This window comes from Macrosteles quadrilineatus, unplaced genomic scaffold (genome assembly GCF_028750875.1).
Source record: "Macrosteles quadrilineatus isolate MER2022 unplaced genomic scaffold, UCM_ALF_1.0 Scaffold_1__1_contigs__length_201487025, whole genome shotgun sequence".
NCBI classification, from domain to species: Eukaryota; Metazoa; Arthropoda; class Insecta; order Hemiptera; family Cicadellidae; genus Macrosteles; species Macrosteles quadrilineatus.
Genome location: NW_026542594.1, coordinates 200,141,599 through 200,165,791, shown reverse-complemented (window position 1 = coordinate 200,165,791; position 24,193 = coordinate 200,141,599). Strand labels below are relative to the sequence as shown.

General features: G+C 32.9%; 1 protein-coding gene across 1 annotated transcript; it reads left to right on the top strand.

Annotated features, from left to right (window-relative positions):
* The first annotated feature begins 1,832 nt into the window (after positions 1 to 1,832).
* On the top strand, positions 1,833 to 19,210 carry LOC129003975 (putative leucine-rich repeat-containing protein DDB_G0290503). The gene is made up of 8 exons (XM_054432338.1): positions 1,833 to 2,001; positions 2,216 to 2,302; positions 5,091 to 5,204; positions 6,031 to 6,144; positions 6,452 to 6,547; positions 7,572 to 12,999; positions 15,079 to 15,180; positions 19,026 to 19,210. The coding sequence occupies exons 1-8, from the start codon at positions 1,840 to 1,842 to the stop codon at positions 19,208 to 19,210; spliced, it is 6,288 nt and encodes a 2,095-aa protein (XP_054288313.1). The 5' UTR covers positions 1,833 to 1,839.
* Positions 19,211 to 24,193: the final 4,983 nt, after the last annotated feature.

Here is a 24,193-nt window from a genome sequence, read left to right as displayed (position 1 = left end):
GAAGGACCAAGGTCGGGGCAGGTATCAATTACTGAACTGATAAGCATTGATGAGCAGGCTAGAGGCGGCACATGACAATGGCAGAAGGGAAGCAGCCGACACACTCGTACAACATTTGCACACACGCACACAATATGCCTAGACAATAGCATCTTAAAAGTTTCCTAGTAAAATAAAAAAAATAACATTCTTGTACAGAAAAAAACATCACCACTAATAAATAACAAAAATTTAAAATCCCTTTAAATCAACTAAATATACTCAAGTATTGTGTGTCTCTGAACGTGATAACTTGAGTAATTTTTGTTTGATTTTGATGAAATTTGGTTTGAAGGTGTAATACGGGATAAACTTGAATGAGTTTGTTAACCAGCGTGATCGGATGATGAGAATGGGGTTTTACAGGGTAAAAAATGGTTTTTCTCATTTTTTACCATAAAAACACAAAATTTCAAAATTTTCTCTCTAGACTATTTTAAAGAGTTTAAAAATACAAATAATTCAGTATATTGAAGTGTTTTTGTGTTGTTATTGGTTACGGAGTAAATACAAAAAATTGTAAATTTAAAATTCCCATGTTATTCTTATGGATAATTTTGTAAAATGTTGTAGTTTGCTTGTTTATGGACATATTTTGATCAAACTTGGCAAATTTATTTATTAGCAAATTTCCCCTAGGCTATAAGGAATAAGCTATTACCGTGGTACTCATGGTAAGACCTGGACCCGGGACCGATTTACTTTTTCGTTTTAAGGTCCCTAGAGACCAAAAACACCATCCGTTCAAATTCATATATATATATTTATATATGTGTCCGTTAGCGCAATAACTCGAGCAGAATTCATCTGATTTTGATGAAATTTGGTACAAACGTGTAAACCTACGTTTATTTAAACAAGTTCGCGAACCAGCTTGATCGGACTATGAAAACAGGGGTTTATGGGGGGTTTTATGGGGCAAAAATTGGGTTTTCCCATTTTTGACCCTAAAAACTTAAAATTTAGCATTTTCTTTCCAAACCATTTTGTAAAGCTTAAAAAAAACAAATAATTTAGTGTATTGAAGCGTTATTGTGCGCCTAATGGTTACGGAGAAAATTCAAAAAAACTGTAAATTTAAAATTTCTATGTTATTCTTATGGAGAATAAGTAAACTGTTATACTTTGCTTGTTTATGATCACATTTTGATCAAAATTGGAAAATGCATTCATTTCATACTAAACTATTAACATTTTACAAAAAAAAAAACACCTTTTTACCCTCCCTGTTGCAGCAAACCTAAGTACTCGTTAAACTAATGTTATTTACATAGGGAATAAATGTGATATTTTTAAGGAGACATTTTAGTGTAAATCCAATCAGGCAAATGGAAATTCGCTTGGTCTGCAGGTTTGCTGTGGCGGGTTTTTTTTAAATACTAAACTATTAATACCTATTTTATAAAAAAAACACACTTTATTAGCCTTTCTGTAGCAGCAAACAGGTGCTCATTTAACTAATATTATTTAAGTAGATTTAATTGTCCATATTTCAATTCAGGCAAATGAAAATTTGCTTAGTCTGCAGGTTTGCTGCGGCGGGGGTATTTTACAAATTACTCATAGGTCAGTATGGTTTATAACAATTCATTTTCCTCATAAGTGCTGTGGAGCTCCAGCTGACAATATTAGTTAACAATAAAAATAATAATCCATCTGTTATAACAAAAAAACTGTGTTTTTCCAATTCAAATTATCTGTCCAAAATAAATGTTTATAAACAAAATTAGATATTAATTGTCTATTAATAGTGTTCTAAAGATATATATATATATTAAAAATCATTCGGACAGGTTCAGGATGGCCTATTTAAAGGAAAGGATCAATGCTTTTGTGGGCCAACCTGTTGAGAAAAAGCGCAGTGATCATCGGTTGAAGAAAGCAGACTCATGCGAAGACCATCGAGCATGGGCACTAGATGAAGAGTTTAGGAGGCAACACTTCTTAAATGTAGTGAACAATGTGAGCATTTATACCAATAAATTAAAAAATGTTTGTGTAGTCTCAAATTACACAAATAAGAGGTCATAGGTTAGGTTGATTTAGTCTAGTGGTTTCCTCCTCAAAGGGTAGATGATGATCATTTTGGCAAGTATATCTTCAATTTTTCAGTTGTAAAGCTTATTGTGAAGTATTCAATTTCTTATTATTGCCTAATTTTAATTTTATTTTCCAGGCAGGTGCAGGAGAAGGAATCCAACCTGATGGTAATGAAGACGAGGAAAAATATAATCTTTTAGGCACAAGCCCCCCTGCCACTGAGGTTTAACCAGTATTATTTTTAGTTTATTACCTAAAGATAAAATATATATTTAAGTGCGCTAAGTTGCTATACTTTGCCAAAGTTTGAATTTTTGACACCTTATCATTATAACTTCGGTAGGAAAACTGATTTTTGGACAACTTAAATGAAGTTCATTTAAAAAAAAAGAAATTACTCCAAAACTTGATCTTTTTAAATTTTTTTTTAACTTAAATAGTTATGATATCAGTTAGGCTACATTGGATGAAAACTGACCAGGAATCAACATGAACAATGTATCATTTTAACACCAAATGTAGTAATTTGAATTCCACCTCAATATTCCCTCAGATTTTAAATATTTATTATCCCTTAAATGAGTCAGAACTATCGAACTATATAACACAACTGGAACACCAGGTAGATAGGAGATTTGGGATAAAAATCGCGCCGTTTCAGCAACCTTCCCCCACCACAAAGGGGGACTCGACGCAGATATGTCAGTTCCTCAAGCCGTGCACGAGGTTGTTAATACCCTCCTGGCCGTGCATAATAGGTTGACTACAATTAAAGTTATATATTCGGAATCTGCATTAACTGCAGAATCTGACAGTATAAATATAATCTTAGTTAAATGGTAATTCGAATTTTAACAACTAAAAATGTTAAACAAATATCACACCTTGACATGAAAAAGTTACTAAGCGAGGATTTTTTTAATTTTTTGGTCAGAAGCAAACTTTAAGTGACAAAATTGTAGCTAAAGAGATGATCTTCAGCATATAACCAAGCAATTTCAAATAAAATTTTCTAGTCGTGTGTAATGGAGTAATTAGTAATGCAAAGAGGTTATTTATATATCGCGCCGCGGGCCGTCCTCCCTGGTTCCGCTGATCTTTTTGTTAACGGTACTCCCAGAAACGTTTTGAGTACAATCAATAGTCATACTAAATACATTTTTAATACAGGTAACACATAAGTACATATGTGTTAGAACTGTGAACTGTGTTACAACTAAACTGTGTTACAACTAACCTCCTTTGTTTAGTTGTAACAAGGGATCTTTTAATATCCTGGTTTGTTGGGTAATTAATGAGAAATTTCAAATATTAAGGTTCAGAGCAATTAATTAATAAGGTCATAAATACTAAACCTATAAAGTATTTAATGTAAAGGCAATCATTGAAAAATAAATAAATAAACAACAATTGAATAGTAAATTTAAAAATCAAATTGTTGGGCTCGTTCCTTTGACAATAGGAGTATTTGTATAATATTGCAAAGACACGATTAGTAAAAAAAAATGTTTTTAGTGTTATTGCTATTCTGTATATGTTTTAAAATTCATATCATCACACATAAGAGAAAAGTGGTTGGTTAATAATACTAAACTGAACTTCTAAGAATATTATGTCCACAATCGTGCTTAAATACATTACACGTTGTGAAACAAAACTAATTTCTTAAAAATCTCTGTCTTGCACCTAATTTATTTTTATTACATTCATTCATAATGTTTCTCGTATTGGAGAAACAAACTGTTTTATAAAATAGTGTCCATATCAGTTTCATTAGTTTCAAAGCGTGACTTTCGTCAGAAATGTCATTGCTTGAAACATGGTTTGTACACAAATTTCCTTGAAATTTCGTGTATGCTGATAAAATGCATCTATTATTAAAAATTATTATTATTATAGGGAGGAATTAGTACACAATTGTAAATTGTATTACATTGAGTATTTCATTCAATGGAGCGGAAAAGTCGGTTTCATAGGGTTTCTTCAACTCAGCTGCAGCCCATATATTACCGGTATTAATATTTATCTTCTGCAAATAAATAAAATATATTATCACATCCATAGAATAGTTAAATTCTTTAACTTTTATCAAATATTAATAAGGTTACAATTTATTTAGCTTTACAATGATCGAGTAGCAAAAACATAAAGAGTTGCTGGAGTGAGGAGGTTGGTGCGACATAAAGTCAACCTCGTCGCGCTATTAATCACTCTACTAAAAACAAACTGCACACTTAATTGTAAATTGCTCGATCACATGTTAAAAATCAACTCTTAAACTACAACTTTGTCGCTTAAAGTTTTCTTCTGGCCCAAAAATAAAATACTTCCTCGCATACTAACTTTTTCATGTCACAATGAAGAAATTTTTGACTCTTTTTAACTATGGAAATTCTATTTCAAATCAAAAGTAAAAATTATTTATACCATTACATCCTGCATTTGATGCACATTACAAATATATAAACATTATTGTACTTAATCTTTGTTATTGAAGGCTAGGAGCGAGTTAACAACTTCGCGCACTATTCGATGAATTGGCTAAAATCCGCTGGGTCCCCCATGGTGATGGGGGAAGGCTGCCACAACGGCGCGCTTTCGTGAACACGTACCTAGCATTCCAGTTGTTTTATATACTTCGATGGTCAGAACCCTAGCCTATAGATACATTTTAGCAAGTTATCTATTCCAAAAGGCAACCGTCCAGCATTCAAGTGGGCCTTCTTTGGACTAACTATAAAATAGGATGATAGCTGTAAGCTGAGCTTATTTATGACAAAAACTTTGTGGCAAGCTAGAGATTGTCACTGAAGATAATTTACAACCCAAGTTTTAGCTAAAACCACACAATCATAAGACTGGAAAATCTCATAGCATTTGTTCTGGGGTGTCTAAATTTATGAAGTTATCCTACGTAGTAGTTGAATCTAGGTAGGTAAAATGCTTAACACAAACAACCTTCATATTTGTGTTCAAATTATAAAAATAATAACATCATAGTTTTGTTTTAGCTCGAAAAACAAATCGAAAAGCTTCAAGAAGAAAATGAAATACTGAAAAATATTGTAGCTGATAAAGAAAATGAAATTGATAATCTGCTAACACGAATCCACACAATGTCTGATGTAAGTATCCGGTTCACAATACCTATGTAAAATATCTTCAGCAGTTGAAATTTTTTACGCTGATATATTTGGTGCAAACTAATTGATGAAGAAACATGTCATAACATATCAGGTCCTTTCATATCAATTTAATTGGATCAGCTGATTATATTTATTTCACTCAAGCAATGAAGTAGGTTTTACTGTATTCAATTTTTTTTCTACAGTTGCAAGACAAACTGGACTTACTTGCACTGATTATAGGATGAAAAGTAGTTGATTCCTGTATTTACTTACTTTGCTGCACTCATTTTACTTTTTCACACTCCAGTATTTAAACTAAACAACACAAAATAGTGTGCTTTTATTAGGCAAGTAATAGGTACCGTAGGCAGGTATGCTTGAAAACAAGATGGCAACAGTGCAAAATCAATTAGCTGGTGCAGTGTTTATTGTCTTTCCTTTTGACTATTGATACAAGACTGAACTTAACCTATAAACCTATTGTTGTGTGTTAGCATAAACATTACAAACTACCAATTATATTCAGATGAGACAATTTCATTTAGGTTTGAATTTGTTAATTTGTGAAACTTCATTGTAAAAGTTAACCTGCATAACAAAATGTTTAAGACACTGGTTATTAAAAATTGGTTAAAAAAATGAAGAGGCGGGGTTATTATTGGTATGGTTTTTTTTATTAAATGATGGCGAATAAGTATTTATAGATTTTGAGTTTAAACGTTTAAAAACAATGTTATAGCTACCTGAATTGATATGTATTCCTGAATTGTTTCTTTATCATATGTTCGTCTGCTTGATAATAATATGGTGTTTTTCTAATTAGCCAAAAGAGCAGATCAGTGATCTGGAAAGAGACAAGAACTTATTGAAGAATATAATTGCAGACAAAGAAAACGAAATAGAACGGTTACTTTTCCGCATTCATGCCATGCCTGAGGTAAGTTGTATTGGAAAAAGATTCTGACTAAAGAATGGATTAAGACAAGACAAATGTAGAACCAGTTTATGATAGTAGTGCTAGTTTAAAATAGTATTATTAATATACAACTGAACTGTTGAACTATTTGTAATAATTTAAACTTTTCCAAAAACTGTAAACTATTTTTGTAGAGTAATGAAAAGTTGAAAACTAAACGGTTATTATGGTTTTAACTAAAAGAATAAAACTATTTAACTTAAGAAAAATAGGGTCATTTAAACATTTGTTCCATGTTTGATTCTTAATCAAGTATCTTCAATTCCAGGTTCAAGAAGTAAAAGACAATAATAATCAGAATATTATCGCCGACAAAGAAAATGAAATAGAGAATTTGCTGACTCGCATCAATTTTATGGCAGAGGTCAGTTTTTAACTCATTACATACAAAAAAACATTTTTTCTTTTGTCCTTCAAAGAAACAATTTTACTCTGAAAAATTAACTTTGTAGTAAAATAAATTGTAGTATTTATTATTATTTTATCAACTATAAAATGAGATGGGGACGCCACCTAAGTGCGTATTTTAACCCCAATATGATTGAAAGATAAGTGTAGAATGGAGTGAAAATGATCTGTGTATAGCTTTGTTACTGACTAAGATCAGCTGTTTCATTTGTCAGGATAATTTTTAATCCCCAATGATTATAAACAGCTTGGTCCAGGTTTTAACCATCAAAAAGCTACAGACTTTTCTCAAGATCGATCCGGCAATTTTTTGATTGCTAGGCGAGCACTATAACCACTCAGCTATCCAGGCAGTTTATTGAATGTAAACATGATTTGTTTGTACAATGTGTGATGCCTTTCACATCTCAAATCAGATTTTCAATGTAGGCTAATCAATTAAACTCTTGAATTTGAATCAATAAACTGTAAATATTTTCAGCTTGGCCTTGAGTTTAACGATAATAGAGCAGTACCTTATAAAGTGTTATTTAACTGCTAATTTTTCTCTCATCTGAATCCATTCCTTAACTTTTTTGCCTCCATAGGAGTCAAGTAACTTGATTCGCAGAGAAATAACCAATTGGTGCAACCTTGGGATAGGGATAAGCTCCTCTTCTGAGGAAATTAATATCCTCAATTTTCTACAAAATAAAAGACATCAGCTACTCGGTGGAGATTTTCATAGATCAATGATTATTTGCAAATCTGAAAATGTAATCAGAACTCTAACACAACTATACAAATAAATTGTTACAATTATATTAATTCATTATATAGTCGATATTAGCTTCCTAATTAAACTATTTTCAAATATATATTTCCTATTGACATATTTCTGTCATTTGATCATGAAAATAGTTTGCTAGTCTAAATGATGTTCTATATCTGTTATATTGTTAGACTATTTTCTTTCTTATTATGTTTGCATTCAACTTAAGGCACAGGAGGAGCCGAAGGTCTTGCAAACCCAGCTGGATGATTTGTTGGAGCAGCTCAACAAAAAGGACAAAGAATTGAAGAAAACAAAAGAAATGTTAAAAAATACTGAAAACATGCTAAGAGATTTACAAAATATTATTCAAAGTGTTAATGATGATCCTGAAAAGCAAAACAATGAACTAGATGATGTGATGAAAAATCTTTACTCAGAAATGCAAGACGAGAATAATAAATTACAAAATCGGGTTTTAGAGCTTGAAAACGCCTTACAAAATGCTAATTTAGAAAATGATAACTGTAAAAAATACTTAGAAGCAGCTCAAAATGAAATAAAAGCTTTGGCTAGTGGAGATAAAAAAGAGTACAACAAAATTATTAATGATTTAAGATTTGACCTAGCGCAGAAAGAGGATGAAATAAAAAATCTGAAAGACCTTATAAATATGCAAGAAAAGCAAGCCCAAGAAGAAGTTTCTGTCTCTCCAAGTAAAGTGTCAGAAATCAACAAACTAAAGAATTTGCTTGAAAATCACGACAAGGAAGTGGCTGTCTTACAAAAAGACTTGGCAGAAGAAAAGAAGAAAAGCAATTTACTACAGGACCAATTAAACCAGTTAATTGATGGAAATAGTAGTGACTTAGCAAACCTAATAAAAGAGTTGAACAACGAGAGAGAACTCAACAGTAAGCTACAGATAGATTTAGAACAAGAACAAAACAAAGCTAATGCATTACTCAATGAACTTGAAAAAGCCAAAAATGATCTCAAGGAATATCAAATGAAACTACCGGTTCTTAATGATGATCTTGATTCTGATAAGTTATCAAACTTACCTCTTTGTAGTGAGTGGGAATCCAAAGTAAGAGAATTGGAAATCATGCTGAATAATGAGAGGCAACTTAATGATAAACTTACAAAAGATTTGCAGAATGAAAAAAGTAAATTGCTGAACGCAGCCCCAACAGATGGCAATGAACAGAAGTCGAGTTTAGCTGTTACTGATAAAGAAAGTAATTTGCAAGATAAACCTGGCGATGATTTGACAACAATATTAGAAGATAAGGTCAAAGAAAATGCCGCACTTAAGGAGGAAAGTGAAAAATTAAAGGAAGCTAAAGATAATGACAATAAGTTAATAAAACTTCTCTATGACGAAATAGAAAAGCTGAAAAAAGATAATAATGACCTTAAGGTTTTAATTGAGGATTTTGAAAAACAACCCCTTCCTAAACAGGATGTGGCTGCTGAGTTCCAAGAACTAATTCAGCAATTGGATGATTTGAAAAAAGAAAACAAGTCTCTTAAAAGTAAAATAATGGCTGTAGGAGTTGGACAAGAAGAAAACAATTTAGGGCAAGATGAACCTAAGAGTCTAAATGATGAAACTATCAATGGTTTAAGAAACAAACTTAATGATTTGTTGGCAGAAAATGATGCTCTTAAAGGCAAAATAAAATCTTTAGAGGATCAGACCTTACCAATTTTAGAATCAAAAACATCAAAAGATGAGATTATAGCGAATTTACAAAACAAGCTAATGGCTTTAGAAGATGGAAATAGGAAACATCCTAGAGAAGAAAATACAAGTTTAGAAGAAGAAATTAATAAGTTAAAACTTAATGCTGATATTGAGAAAAAAAAATGTGAAGAACAAGTCTTAAACAAAGACAAAATCATCGAAAACTTGGAAAAAGATTTGAAAAAATTACAGGAAGACAAAAATATATCACCGTCTGAGAAAACTGCCATCATACCTTTTTCAACTATTGATGAAGGAGGAACCAATGAGAAAGAAGCTCAAATCAAAGAACTTAAAGATGAAATAGACATGCTCAAAAAGAACTTAAATCAAATCAAAGAAGAAAATAATAAACTATCAAAAGACAATAATGAGCTAAAAGATAAAATTGCAAAGTTAACTGATAAGGAAGATACAGATTTACTTCCCTCCCCAAGCCCATCTGTAGATAACAAACAATACGAAAAAGAAAATTACAATCTCAAAAAAGAAATACAGAACTTAAGAGACCAAATTGAAAAGCTAGAGAAAGAAGTTAAAGACAATGAAACACTCTGTCAAGAGACAATGAAATTTATTGAGGATAACTCTAAATTACTAACTCAGGAAAACTTAGATCTAAAAAATTCAAATATGAAACTGGAAGATAAAATACAAGTTCTGGAAAATCAAGCCAAAAATTTACTATCAGGAAATGATAAATCTGTCTTTGAAGAACTTTCTCAAGAAAACAAAGATGTTCGGGATGAAAATGAAAATCTTAAAAATAAAATCAAGTATTTAGAGGATGAGCTGAAGGATTTCAAAGATGAAGTAAAACAACCAGAACTCGACAAACTGGTTTCAGAAAACACTAATCTTCAGAATGAAATAAAAAAGTTAAATAATGAAATCAAATCTCTTGGTGGTGAAATAATTAACTTAAAATCAAAGGAAGAAAAGCATGGTCCTTTGGAACCTGATAGTTTAAATACCCTACAAGATGAAAATAATAAGTTGAAAGGTACGATTGAAACCCTTGAAGACAAAATGAAGGATTTGAAAATTAAAGAAGATGAACTAAGTAAGCTTGCTGCAGAAAATGCTGGGTTACAGGACGAAAATTTGAATTTAAAAGGAAAAATCAAATCACTTGAAGACAGTATTGACAGTTTGTTAGCAGGGAAAGAAGAAGATTGGAAAATAAATCTTACTGAAGAAAAAAACAATCTTCAAAATGAAAATGAAGGGCTTAACAAAAAAATAAAAACCCTACAGGATGAAATAAGAGATTTAAAGGCAAAAGAAAACCAACCTGGGCCTGATCAATCTGAAGATATTATTAAATGTAAGAATGAGGTCATGGATTTGAATAGTCAAATCAATTATCTTGAAAACGAACTAAAAATGTTGAAGGCAGATCGAGAAATACCTGATGCTCAGGAACTTAGCAAGCAAAATGCAGACCTCAAAGAAGAAATTGCTCAATTAAAAGGTAAAGTCACATCACTTGAAAATCAAGTGAAGGATTATCCACAGGGACAAAATGAAATTTTGACTGAAAATCTTTCTAAAGAAAATGCTGATTTGAAGGGTGAAAACAAAGAGTTGAAAGATAAAATTATATCCCTTGAGGATGAAGTCAAGGATTTGTTATCAGGAAACAATAAGCTTGAGAACATACTGAAGGACAATAAATCATTACAAGATCAGAATAAAAATCTTGAAAATGAAATAGCAAAACTGAACAACCAAATTGCATCTTTAGAGAATCAAGCCAAGGACAAATCGCTAGATAAACATGAAGAAGAACTTTCCAAGGAGAACAAAGCTCTAAAAGACGAAATAAAGTCATTAAAAGATAAAATAGAAGATTTAAAAACCGAAGCTCAAAAACCTATTTCCGATAATCTTATTAATGAAAATGCTGATTTGAAGGACAAAAACAAAATTTTAATGGGTGAAATTAAATCACTAGAAGATAAATTAAAAGATTTGTTGTCAGGAAAAGATGAAAGTATATTTGAGAATCTATCAAAGGAGAATACGGAATTACAAGATGAGAATAAAAAACTTAATGCCAAAATCAAATCCTTAGCAGACGAAGTAAGAGATTTTAAAGCTCAAGAAAAGAAAAATGAAATATTAGTCGATGAAAACGCTAGCCTTCAAGATGAAAATAAAATGTTAAGAGAACAAATAAGTTCTTTGGAGGGTAAAATACAAGCTTCAACATCTAAGGAGAGAGTACCTGTACCAGAGAAATTTAAAGACATTTCTGAACTTCAGATTGAAAACAATAATTTAAAAGACGCTTTAAATACTCTTAAGGGCCAAATGAACAGTTCCCTTCCAGAAAAAGATAATGCTTTGTATGAAGATCTCACTAAGGAAAATACTGCTTTACTGAGTGAAAATACTAAATTAAAAGCTTCTATTGATTTACAAAGAGATCAAATTAAATCTCTTGAAGATGAATTAAAAAATCAGAAACCTGTGATCAGTAAACTCGAAAAAGAAAATAATGAGCTACGTAAAGAAAATGACCAATTAAATGATAAAACAAAAGCTCTTGAAGATAAACTGAAGAGTTTGCCGTCAAAATCTGATGAACTCACATCTGAAGCACTTTTGCAAGAAAATGAAGTCCTGAAGAAAGAAAACAAGAAACTGAAAGAAGATATCCAGAATTCAAATGACAAAATTAAGTCTTTAGAAAATAAAGTCACAGAATTAGAAATTGGAGGAAGAAATCTGGAAACAAAAAATTCTGAGCTATTGGACGAAAACAAGAAACTATATGAAAAAATTAAATCTTTAGAAAACCAAATCAAGGAATTACTATCAGGGCAGGATAAAACCATGTTTGAAGCACTTTTAAAGGAAAATGCTGAGCTTCAGAATGAAAACAAGAAACTAAAAGATGACATTAAATCCTTTTTGGATAAAATAAAATCCCTAGAAGAAGAATCAAAGAGTCCCAAGATAGAAATTCAGAACTCCAATCTTGACAAACTGGTAAAAGAAAATAATGATCTTCAAACTGAAAACAAGAAACTAAATGATAAAGTAAAATCTCTTGAAAGTGAAATAAAGAGTTTATTATCAGGCCCGGATAAAGCTATATTTGACTCGATATCCAAGGAGAAAAATGAATTACAGAAGGAAAACAATGAACTTAAAGATCAGATTAAAAGTCTAATCGACAAAATAAAAAACATGGAATCAGATCAATCAAATGATATAAGACAATTAAAATCTGAGTGTAAAAAGCTTTCCAAAGAAAATGAAGAATTGAAAAATAAAATTAAAGAATTGGAAAAGAAAATATCAGAATGTGAAACACAGAGCACTGATGGGGAAAATAGTGAAGCTATAAAGAGCAAGTTGAAGTCTATAGAAAAGGAAAAAGAATCTTTGAATAGCAAAGTAAATGATCTCAAAAAAGCATTGGCTAGTGAAAAAAGTGAGAGAAAATATTGTGAAGATGAAAATAATAGACTTTTAGATATGTTGAAAAATTCCAACAACAATAGCTCAGAAAATGAAATACTAAAATTTCATAGGATAAATAATGACAAATTGAAAAAAGAAAATGAAAAGCTGAAAGAAAAAATTCAGGACTTGGAAGATAAGTTTATAGAAAAATCCAAAGCACCAAAAAAAACTAAACAATCCAAACAAAAGCAGAAAACTGAGCCGTCAGATTCCGATAGGAAATTAAGAGAAACTGAGAAAGATGTTGATGAAAAAGAAGTTCTTGACTTGAGAAAGAAATTGAAAGAAGCAAATGAGAGAAACGGTGAACTAAATGAGCTTAGAAATAAGCTAGTTGAGTCTGAAAAACTTATCGATGCTCTGAACAAGCAGATTTCAAGACTAAACAAGGAAAATCAAGAGCTGAGCAAACTGAGACCATCCCTTGAAGGTAAAAATGTAACAGTAATTTTTATTTTGTTTGTATTGTAAAAATATTAAAACAAAAATGTTAATGTTAATGTTAATGTTTTTATAAAGAAAAGGGAAGCAAAATAATTAAGATTGTCTTTAGTTCTGAAAAGTAGTCAATGGATTAATTACTAGTTTCTTATCATATGAAACATTATGAAACCCGACTTAAATTCATGACTATCTATTTCTTGGAGTTATTTTTTTTGTTGTTTGAATGTTTTTATGTACTAAAAATAGGCAGAGGCCGCAAAGGCAAAATTGTTTGACATCTTACTACTTACTAACAAATTATTTTTAGAGGTCCCTTTATAGTTTATTTGACCTCTTTTACGCACATGGCGTTACGATTTATCTAATTTCCACACATTTACTATGTATTTGGGTGCATGTCAAAGCTTGGTGAGTTTAAAATTTTTCATTATAAGGTGGAGCCCTCCCTTTAAACGCCTTAAAGTGTTTTCCCTACAGTACCCCACTGTAGTTAATTACGTAGTTATTATTATTTTATGGTTACTCATCTAGGGAAAGTATTGTCCCAGGTTCACAAAATGTAACTAATACAACTAAACCTAAAACATATTCATACATTAATTACAGAGAACAAAAAGTATGAGGTATACCAAAGATATCTTGATGAAGATACAAAGAAGTTGAACCGGATTTTACAAAAAGCAATTCAGTTGGGATTAAAGGTAAGGAATACTTGGTAAGTACACTCATGTATTGGTGAGCCCTAAATACAAATTGAGTGAATTTTCAATGTTTTGTGAGTATTTAATAATAAAATTGTTTATTTTGTTTGAATCTATAACTAAGCCAGCAGCGCTGGAGAAACTGGATAATGAAAGTATCATAATCAAAGTTTGTAAGACAAGTTCATACAGTAACACATACTAGTATACCTGTTGCTCGAATTCGAGCAATTGCGAAGTATTACAGATGTTATTTTAAAACGAATAGCAGTAATAATTTCTGATGACTTTAAACGAGTCGACTGAAAGATTATGGAAATACTTAGGATGTACATAACAGATTGATATAATCAACATTTCTTGTAAATATCTTCATTTTTCAAAAGCTGATCTTTGTTTTTTTTTACGTGTTTTCTACAAATATTTCCCACTCATAGCCGCATTAGGCTGTCCATAATAACGATTATAAATTATAAATTAAAAAAAACATTGTTTCTATTTTTTCTACATGGTGGTGGTGTTCTATGACTTTCCTATGTTTCCATAGTTTGCAAATCGGCTCTTTCAATGATTGCTCAAGAAATGCAGCACAGTGTTAATTCAGTTTATTTTTAGTATATCAAAATGTCCAGGCTTTCTCGTTTCTTTTCATTTTAATATTTACGCCAACCCAAATTCAAATAGTAAATAAATATCTCATTTCAACGAAGTCAGTAAATGTTTGTAGCACATGTTTCCATTGCAACTAAGACATTAACAGCAATTAAATTATCTAGCTGATCATAATCTAAACAAATATATTCTTCATAAGGATAACATGGGAACGTTAAAAGCCACTGGGACAGAGCCCAAGGTTTTTGACAAATTTAAGGCCAGTTTGCAAATCTACACACCAAAGACGAACATTTTGGTATAAAATATGTGAGGTTAAATCTTAAAACAAAAAAGCAAAAAAAAAAACAAAAATATATGAGTCAACATGTTTTATGTTAATTTTATATTGTAAGTTAAATGCCATTGTTTATTATGTTATTTTGATGTAACCAATACATGTAAATATGTCTATATTTTGTTCAATAAACGAATTATTGAGTTATAGGGTCGAGTTTGCTTAAATATTTATTATGGACTTTTTCTTGTCACTTGTAAACCTAAATACCTGTTATGTTTGGAATTTACCAATAATTTTAAATTATGAGAAAAAAACTAATTGGTTTGATTATATAGCAAGCTAAATCTCGAAATAATTAAAAACTTGCCGGGTTACAAACCTAATTACAGCCTAAGCCTTTTAGTCAAGATAGTTTATTCTTGGTTCCCACCACTGATAAAATTATTTGAATTTTAGTCTTTGTATCTTGAAGAGCTGGAATATGTCCATGACGCTTTGAATAAATCAATGTCTGAGCGGAAAAACAAACCTTCTAGTCCGTGCAAAAAATCACCTGAAGAGATGGCCAGCAAAAGTATGTTTTCTGAGAGGTCTACCTTACATTTACAGTGTATTTTTAGAATATTTTTATCAACAGGTTTTGAGCAATTACTTACAAATTCATGGATGTATTACATAATATGTTTAACACAAAAGGTTTACCTTCATTTTTACTATAGCATTGAGTGTTTAGTTATGAGGGTTAATGTAAAGAACATTTTAGCATAAAGACCTAAGATATCAATACCAAACTTTATTTACAAAACCACAGCACTTCATTCTACATTTCTATGTAATTCCCATTGTTGTTGATACACTTTTTGTAACGTAGGACCAGTTTCTCTATTCCGATGTTATACACATCAGCCTGGAAAGATTTGTCACCGCATCTTTAAGTTGATCGTCATTTCCAAACCGTTTTCCACCCAAAATTCTTTCAACTTTAGAACAGATGAAAATCACTACACTGTCAGGGAAAAAATTTAGACACTCGAGTTTGGAGCTCTACAGAAAAGTAATCAACTACTTAGAAAAAGACAGAGTATATCTAAATTTCCGTTGTTTTATTCTACGTATCCCTGTGAAAACAACATTTTTTTAGCTAGTTTAGAATTTTTTTTATGACAGACAGAATGTAAAAAACAAAAACCCCCTTTTTTAGAGTATCAAAAACCATCTTATGACTTTGAAAATTCGCACAATACAAACTGAACGTCAGAACCTCATCAAACTTTAATACAATATAGATATATATAAAGACTATGGTTTCAGAACTTTTACTTCATGCAAAAAGTTTTTGCTGTTAATTTTCTAAGTTAACTTTTTCTCAAAAACGGCAAACGCTAGAAAAAAGTTGAAAAAGCTTGTTTTGAAGGTGATAGTTTTGGTATTTGGAATATTCATAAGGTTCCACCACATTGTTACGCATATTATTTATATCAATTAACATTCAATTTGGATGATGTAGCGGCCGATTAGGTCACTTCCAGACTACCACCGCCTCTGACCGGGCGCTTACCCCGTACGTTGCTTTATTGAACACCTGGACACTGGGCAGGGGATGGGCTGTTAACTGAATATTTACTATGATCTTCCCAAACACTCGTGCACTTCTTGATGTACTGGATATCACTTCTCCCTCACTTCTAAAAAAACATATAGCACTCACTGACTATCATAGCATATTCCGAAACTGACAATTTACATTTGGCACCTATTTCTAGCGATGTGATCACAACTAGAATCGGGGACAAACTGAGGTGAATTAATGGTATTTTTGGGGTGGTAATACTTTGGATCCTTTTAAAGAATGCAAAACATGATGTGTCCTGTGAGTTAGCCGTCAGTGACATATACTGTGTGAATCACCTTACGCTCGGGGTCCATTGTGGCGACGCTGCACTGGATTCCTGAGCAGGCGATGGCTTCTGCACCCTTTGCAGGTGCAAGATCATACAGTTACATGTTAATTATTTATATAAATAATATGCGTAACAATATGGACTATACATTAATATATATATGCAGTATAAATACATTAAATACAAACACAATCACCTTCAAATCAAGCTTTGAAATTTTTTTCTAGTGTTTGCCGTTTTTGAGAATTAGTTAAATTACAAAATTAACAACAAAAACTTTCTGGGTGAAGTAAAAAATTGTATTGAAGTTGGATTAAGTTCTGACGTTCCCAGTTTATATTGAGCGAGTTTTAAATTCATAACATGGTTTTTTGATACTCTAATACGAGGCATGTTTTTTAAGTAAGTACCGTTTTTAAATTTCTCCGTTGAAGTGCTGCGATTGGCATTTTGGGCACTTTCACTATATATGTGCATCTGTTGGCAAGCCCTAGCCGGAAATTCGACAACATTCGGCCGTGTTTACATCCGGTATCGAACATTCAAAATGGTGCCGCCAATTGAGACTGCCGCCGACTGTGAAGTGCGCGCTGTAATTAGAGTTTTAAATGCTAAAGGTATAAAAGCCATTGAAATTTATCAACAGCTTAGTGAGGTGTATGGCGAGAACATTTATGAGTGATGGAATGGTACGCAGGTGGGTAAGGGCCAGCGAACACAGAAGGGCATCTAAAGACGGCCCCACCAACGTTCATCATGAGCAACGCACTGGGCAGCGTCACTGTCCCCAGTACCCAGTGCGTTTACTCATGATGAACGTTGGTGGGGCCGTCTTTAGATGCCCTTACCCACTCGTGTACCATTCCATCACTCATAAATGTTCTCGCCATACACCTCACTAATCTGTTGACATATTTCAGTGGCTTTCACACCTTTAGAACATAAAAATCTAATTACAGCGCGCACTTCACAGTCGGCGGCAGTCTCAATTGGCGGTACCATTTTGAATGCTCGATACCGGATGTAAACACGGCCGATTTTTGTCAAATTTCCGGCTAGGGCTTGCCAATAGATGCACATATACAGCGCAAATGTCCAAAATGCCAATCGCAGCGCTGGAACAGAGAAGTTTAAAAACGGTACTTACTTAAAAAACATGCCTCGTAACAGGGGTTTTTTTACCTTCCGGCTGTCATAAAAAATTTCTAAACGAGCAAAATTTTTTTTGTTTTCACAGGAATACTTAGAATTAATCATCAGAAATTTACATATACTCTGTGTTTTTCTAAATAGTTTTGTTACTGTAGAGCTCCAAACTCGAGTGTCTAAACCGTTTTCCCCGACAGTTGGTGCTAGGTCAGGGCTGCAGGGAGGATGACTAAAGATTTCCCACTTCAGACTTTGGAGTTCTTGCCGTGTTCATGCTGAGGCATAAGGCCAGGCATTGTTGTGAATTAAAAAAAACTTAAGCTGACACCATTCCACGCCTCTCTTAATTGTTTTGAATGGCGTGATGAAGTCGTTTTAAGTACCGTGAAGAGAAGGAAGGGTCAAACGGCCGCGCACATAATCACAGTAGTGGAGGATCTGTGCTGCGTGGGATGCACATTCGTGCTTTACAATATGGATGACCCTCATATATTACTAATATTTCTTAAACAATGGCTGTTCATGGGGTTTTATAAATAACACAAACAACAGACATACCCGCTGCTCAAAGTCTAGTTTAAACATACTTAAAAAATTCTTTGAAAAACATTCTCTATTTCATCCTGCATAGCATGCCTTCAATTGTCTCCAATTGTCTAAACTAAACTATCTTTTTAACTTGATAAGAAGATTAGCTGCTACAAATCAAAAGTTCACTATTAGTTGCATTACTATTGTCATGAAGCTTTATGTAAAATTTTTTTCTAAATATTTTACTTTAAGTACAGACAAATCAAGGCCCAAGTGTTTTATAAATATTATAAAATTTTAATATCATTTACGTATCAACACTATACACAGGTTGAGACCAAGTCTCCTTCAACACCTAGAGTTACCGGTTCCAATGGCAATGTGATACAAGATTATAAAAGATTATGATCTGAGAAATACTAAAAAGAACTCTAGCTTGCCTGTTCTGCAAATATCAACTGTGTTTTTCAAGTATCAACCACCAACGGATTTGTCATAATAGTTTATGTATATTAGCTATTATCTTTTTATTTGTCTGTCCATGATGTTTTTGTAGTCTATTACCCAAAGTGCATTTTGCCAGTATGTGTGGCATCTTTGGGGGTAATCTATTATCTCCTTACATCATTCTGACTGCTACAGAGACTTAACCTGCTGTAAATATTATAGACATTGGTGTTAGTGATGTAATAACAATAGAAGATCCCCTTAATATGTCAAACAAGCTGGAGAAATGTACATAGTGTGATAGACTACAACTTCTAGAACACAGAAATATTATTAACTAATTTAAGTTGTTAAATCTGTGGAAACCTAATAAAAGAAATATTATGTTCAGTCGAAGTGCTAGAGCAGCAGATTCTTTCTCTGATGACGAGACTGGAGAGATATCGACAGCACAGTAGTGACCAGGAGAGAAGGTTGATAGATTATTCACAGAAGGTTCAGAGGCTCACCACATCCATAGGGCTGCTGGAGATGAAAAACGACAGTGTGATGAATGAGGCAAAACATCTCAGGTGAACATGCAGTTTTTTCTCTTTCCATAGTGTCAAAATATAAAAAAATTTTAATCTAAAAACAAAACTTAAAAAAAAAATTTGATAAGTTCACTCAGATTTCAAGTGTTATCCCTTCCGCTTTGCCGTGTAATGATACTCAAACTTGTTATTTTACAAGCAGAAGTCAATGTTATTGAATCCCAAAAATGTTACTGAATAGATGTGATTTATGTCTAACCAATTAATACATTAGTTCATCCCTGTGTATTTTGGACAAGACATGCATGTTGGCCAGTTTGATGTCTTTGAGGAATCGGCAGATACTTGCTTTTCTAACCACCAGGAACTAATTTTTTTCTTAATCATCGACACTGAACAGATTAAATTAAAAAATTGTATGCAGAGATTGTGTTTTATTTATAAAAATAAGTCATACAAAGTCCCTAAATACCTGATTCTCAATGACATAAAGAAATTATTTCCACAAAAGTTTACCGTAATAAAATGTTATTTTCCATATTGATTCAGTATGCTTTGTTTTGACTGTTTGTTTTTAAAACTGAATTGACTCTTTTTCAGGGAATTATTGATTTATGAGAAGGAGAAAGCAAGAAAGTTAGAAGAAATGCTTAAGAGTGTTTTGGACCACTGTAAATGTACAAGAAAGTGGATGTTACAGCAAAACTATCCGGGATTACTTAAAAAATGAGGTATAGTTTACTAAACTATCTGTGAATGTATTCATGCAATCCAAAACTTTGCTGTATGGCAAATGACTGTCCCAGTAGTCATCTTCAGTCTTCTTCAGTACCTACTTGATGTCAATTGGTCTCAAAAGGTGTCAATGAGGAATGTTGTTCTTGACCAAGAGATATACATGAATCATCTTGACAAGCTTATGAGTGGCTTAGCCAGTGGGAGGGCCCACCATACATAAATAGTGTCCTGCTTGGGTGGAAGCTTATGAGTGGCTTAGCCAGTGGGAGGGCCCACCATACATAAATAGTGTCCTGCTTGGGTGGAAGCTTATGAGTGGCTTAGCCAGTGGGAGGGCCCACCATACATAAATAGTGTCCTGCTTGGGTTGAAGCTTATGAATGGCTTAGCCAGTGGGAGGGCCCACCATACACAAATAGTGTCCTGCTTGGGTTGAAGCTTATGAGTGGCTTAGCCAGTGGGAGGGCCCACCATGCACAAATAGTGTCCTGCTTGGGTGGAAGCTTTTGAGTGGCTTAGCCATTGGGAGGGCCCACCATACTTACCATACCTGCTTCTTTTCACACTAGTAAAGAGGAGGCGAACACACAGATTTATTGCATTCTATTTTGGTTAAGTATGTACAGTATTGAATCGTGTTGAAAGACCGTAAAATACATCAAACAACATAACCTAAACAAGGACATTGATCAAGAAATCGAAACATTCGTCCTACATCAAATGGTTCAGAGTCATCTTCATCACCAAAAACTTGCATGAACTGTTTCCATTAATAAATGATAAAACTCTGTATTTTTTCTGTCCACTGACTTGCACTAAAGACTCTTCTTACAATAAGGTAAAAGAAACTTAGAACCTTGTTTAAACATCACACTGTAATATTTATCTAAAGTAGATCATGTGCGTCCATCTAACCTTTTTACAAGGGGGGCGGGGCTGGGGGTACCAAATAACCACTGGGAAGAGGGGGCCAGGAACGTTTAGAATTTAGGTAAAAAAAAAATTATTTTAAACATTTTTGTACCTACATTTGGGCTGTCAATTTATTGTTTTATGTATATTTTTTTTAATTTGGCAGCTTACTGCTGTGACCACTGGCACCCCAATTGGTACTTAGAGAACTTGTGCGGTACCCAGCACAATGCCTTCATTCGAGTCTATCTCTAGCCTCTTCCTTTTTCCCCCAATCTCCTTTTCCACTTTGGTACAATCATCTCACCCTTGGTCTTCCACGGGGTGTTCTGCCTCCTGGTGTCCTCTCCAGAACTAACTTTGATAAGGAGTCTTCTTTTCTCATGGCATGTACTGCCGATCTCATCTCACTACTCCATACCTTTTTTTTTGTCTTAGGTGCCTAGCGTCCTAAGACTACTCCATACCTCCACTACAATATCCGTGTCTTGAAATAACTCATTCAGTTACCAGTGATTTAACCTCCATTGTCCATCCTCACACGTTGGTTCATATACTTGTTTTTAGCTTAATTTGTTTATTTTTACTGAAATTAAAATTAAGATCTTCAAGGCTAAGGCCCAAAAGTCAAATTTCCAAGGGAAAGAATTATTATATAGATGTGTAATAATTTTTTATTCAAATTTTATAATGTGTGTGTATTTTGTGTTTTAAAATATTTCTTTTTTTTAGGAGATCATCTGCAGTTGTTTGAAATTCAAATTAAAACCCAAAATCAAATTAATGTCTTACAAAATCTGGCATTGAAAGAAAACTATGTGCGACAGGTTACGGTGGGTTAGCACTTAATAGCAAAAATATATTTTTCCATAAATGTTAACATTGTATGTGATAAACTAATTTGTATTTAAAATAAAAATATATCTTTTCTCTGGTGTTTTTATTGATAATACTATTAGATGAGAAACTTTACCTACTTCAGGATACCTACTTTAGGTCATTGCCCATCACTTACATTACAGATGCTTTATTCCACAACCTCTAGGTCCAAAACTGATCCATACTTTTATTCCTGACAACTCTTTTAAAGAAATATTCTACAATTTGGATTAACAAATTCCAACTGAGCTAGATATACAAGCGGATGTTGTACTGGCACAGAAACTCTGCTAGAAAATTGCATGTACAATCACAATCCCCAATTCTCCTAATTCAAATTGTACTAATGGCCTTTAGTACCCCCTTTAGTTAGCCCTTAGTACAAATGGCGGCCAAGTCTTGCGATTCTCTCATTTAGTGTTGCATCCTGTTGTATCTCTAGCTCAGTGTTACAAAGAGTCTACCGGTACCTATAACCATGGAAAGATGTTTGTAGGGGTGAGACCTGTATATGTACGTGCCTCCAAAATCAAGTCCTTTTCATATTTTCCTCACTCGTTTTAGCGAATTTCCCTATAGGGAAGTATAGCTGTAACAGTAGGTGGAATGGTAAGACCTAGACCCAAGAACTTTTTTATTTTGATGACCCTAGAGGCTAAAAGCACTATTCGTTCAAATTGTTATATATGTATACTAGCGGAATACCCGTGTTTTGCTACGGAAACTTTGAGAATGGTTGAAATTTGTAATAAATTAGTGTTTAAGTTCCAACAGAATTCAGTCAACAATTCAGCTACAACCTGTTTTGCTCCAATCGATGTCATATTAAAGTAGTTATTATAATGTCTCACCCGGTCCATAAAGTGTGTATGCTCAGGGTGGTTGCTCATGACCAGACTGCATAAAGGTTTAGGTAGGTGCTGCAAAAATGCATTGAAAATAGTCATCTTTAAATGTATAGTATAGCATAGCTACAGTCAGGCTAGACATAACGAATAACATGTCTTATATGTTCATTTATGAGGTGTCAGCTCTGTGGATTACCTAACAGTATGGGAATATGTGATTTAACAAAAAAAAAATCTTATAAATAAATATGATAATTTTTTAGGCGAAACATTCGGGCGAATGTTCGGCGATAGTGTACTGGTAGCATTACCAAAAGGGTGCAGCACTATCATTTATGACAACATCGACAACAGCTAATTTGCAACCAAATGGTGAGTGAGCGTATAGCGAACGAACTTCAACCAGGGGCCCTATTTTTGAAATGGTTGACAGTTGAGTCAATCGTCAGCACTCAACTCAACCAACAACATGATTTGGTATTTTTGAAAACCAACAGTTGGGAAGCGAGTTGGGAATCACTAGTTGAGAGACTCGTGGTGGAAATGTAGAGCATACGACCGTCAAAAATTCAGATGACGTCATTTTGAACCAATCACAATGCAGAGTTCTTGCGGACTTCGATTTAACCTCTTCTTACTCTAAAATCTGGCAGCTAATCTCAATCTGCCATATTTCGAGACACTGAGGTAAACTGTCAACTCCGTTCTTGAGAGATTGAGATTGAGGTTATGTCTTGCTTAATCTTAGTGATTGCAAAGTACCTTAACTTAAGTAATAAACTAAAGTAAACTAAATAAAGTAATAAACTTAAGTATAAAAAATAAAATTTACTATGGATGTTTGTATTAGGGTGTAGCTAGGCCTAGTTATAAGTTTAGGCATAGGCTGCACTTTACTTTAGGTCCTACACTCATCCTAAATACATTATTATTTGCTTTCTTCGTCTCTATTTCGGAACACATAACCTTATTTTAGTTTCCTTCATCGGTTTGTTTTATGTTAATTTTAATTGTTTTTTATTTAAGTTAAAGCGGCTATTTGCCATTGCACTGGAAGCATATCGTAACTTAAATTAATTTGATCCCTTTATTAGGTGAATAGTATTGAAACAAACTATGATATTGTTTCTCTCTACCACAATCTTTAATACCTTAAATCATAGGTCTAATAACAATAATTATCTTATAATAAGTTCAATTAGTATGCCTAGTCTATTTCAAACATTCCAACAAGAATAAAACCCTTGATTAAATAGTCTAGTATTGACACAGTAAATAAAATTAAAATGCGATTATTCTACAGGAAACAAACGCATAATTGGGTGCTAATACATTGACAACAAATACATAACCTCTAAATCGCAATTAGTAAATTAAAGCAGTAACAAAACAATATGGCGTCGTCTCAAAAAGAGTAATTTTTTGCCGAAAGAGAGGAAGAAGAAAGTGCAGTCAACCTCCACTCAACAGCTCGATAGGTGTTGAGTAGTTTTGGTTGTATAAGTCCACCGTCAACCGTTTCAAAAATACGAAACGATTGGAAATAGAATGACTCGACACTCAACTCAACAGTCAACCATTTCAAAAATAGGGCCCCAGGACGTGATTGAGCCATGCGAATACTTATGAAGTTAAAGTTAAACGGGGCA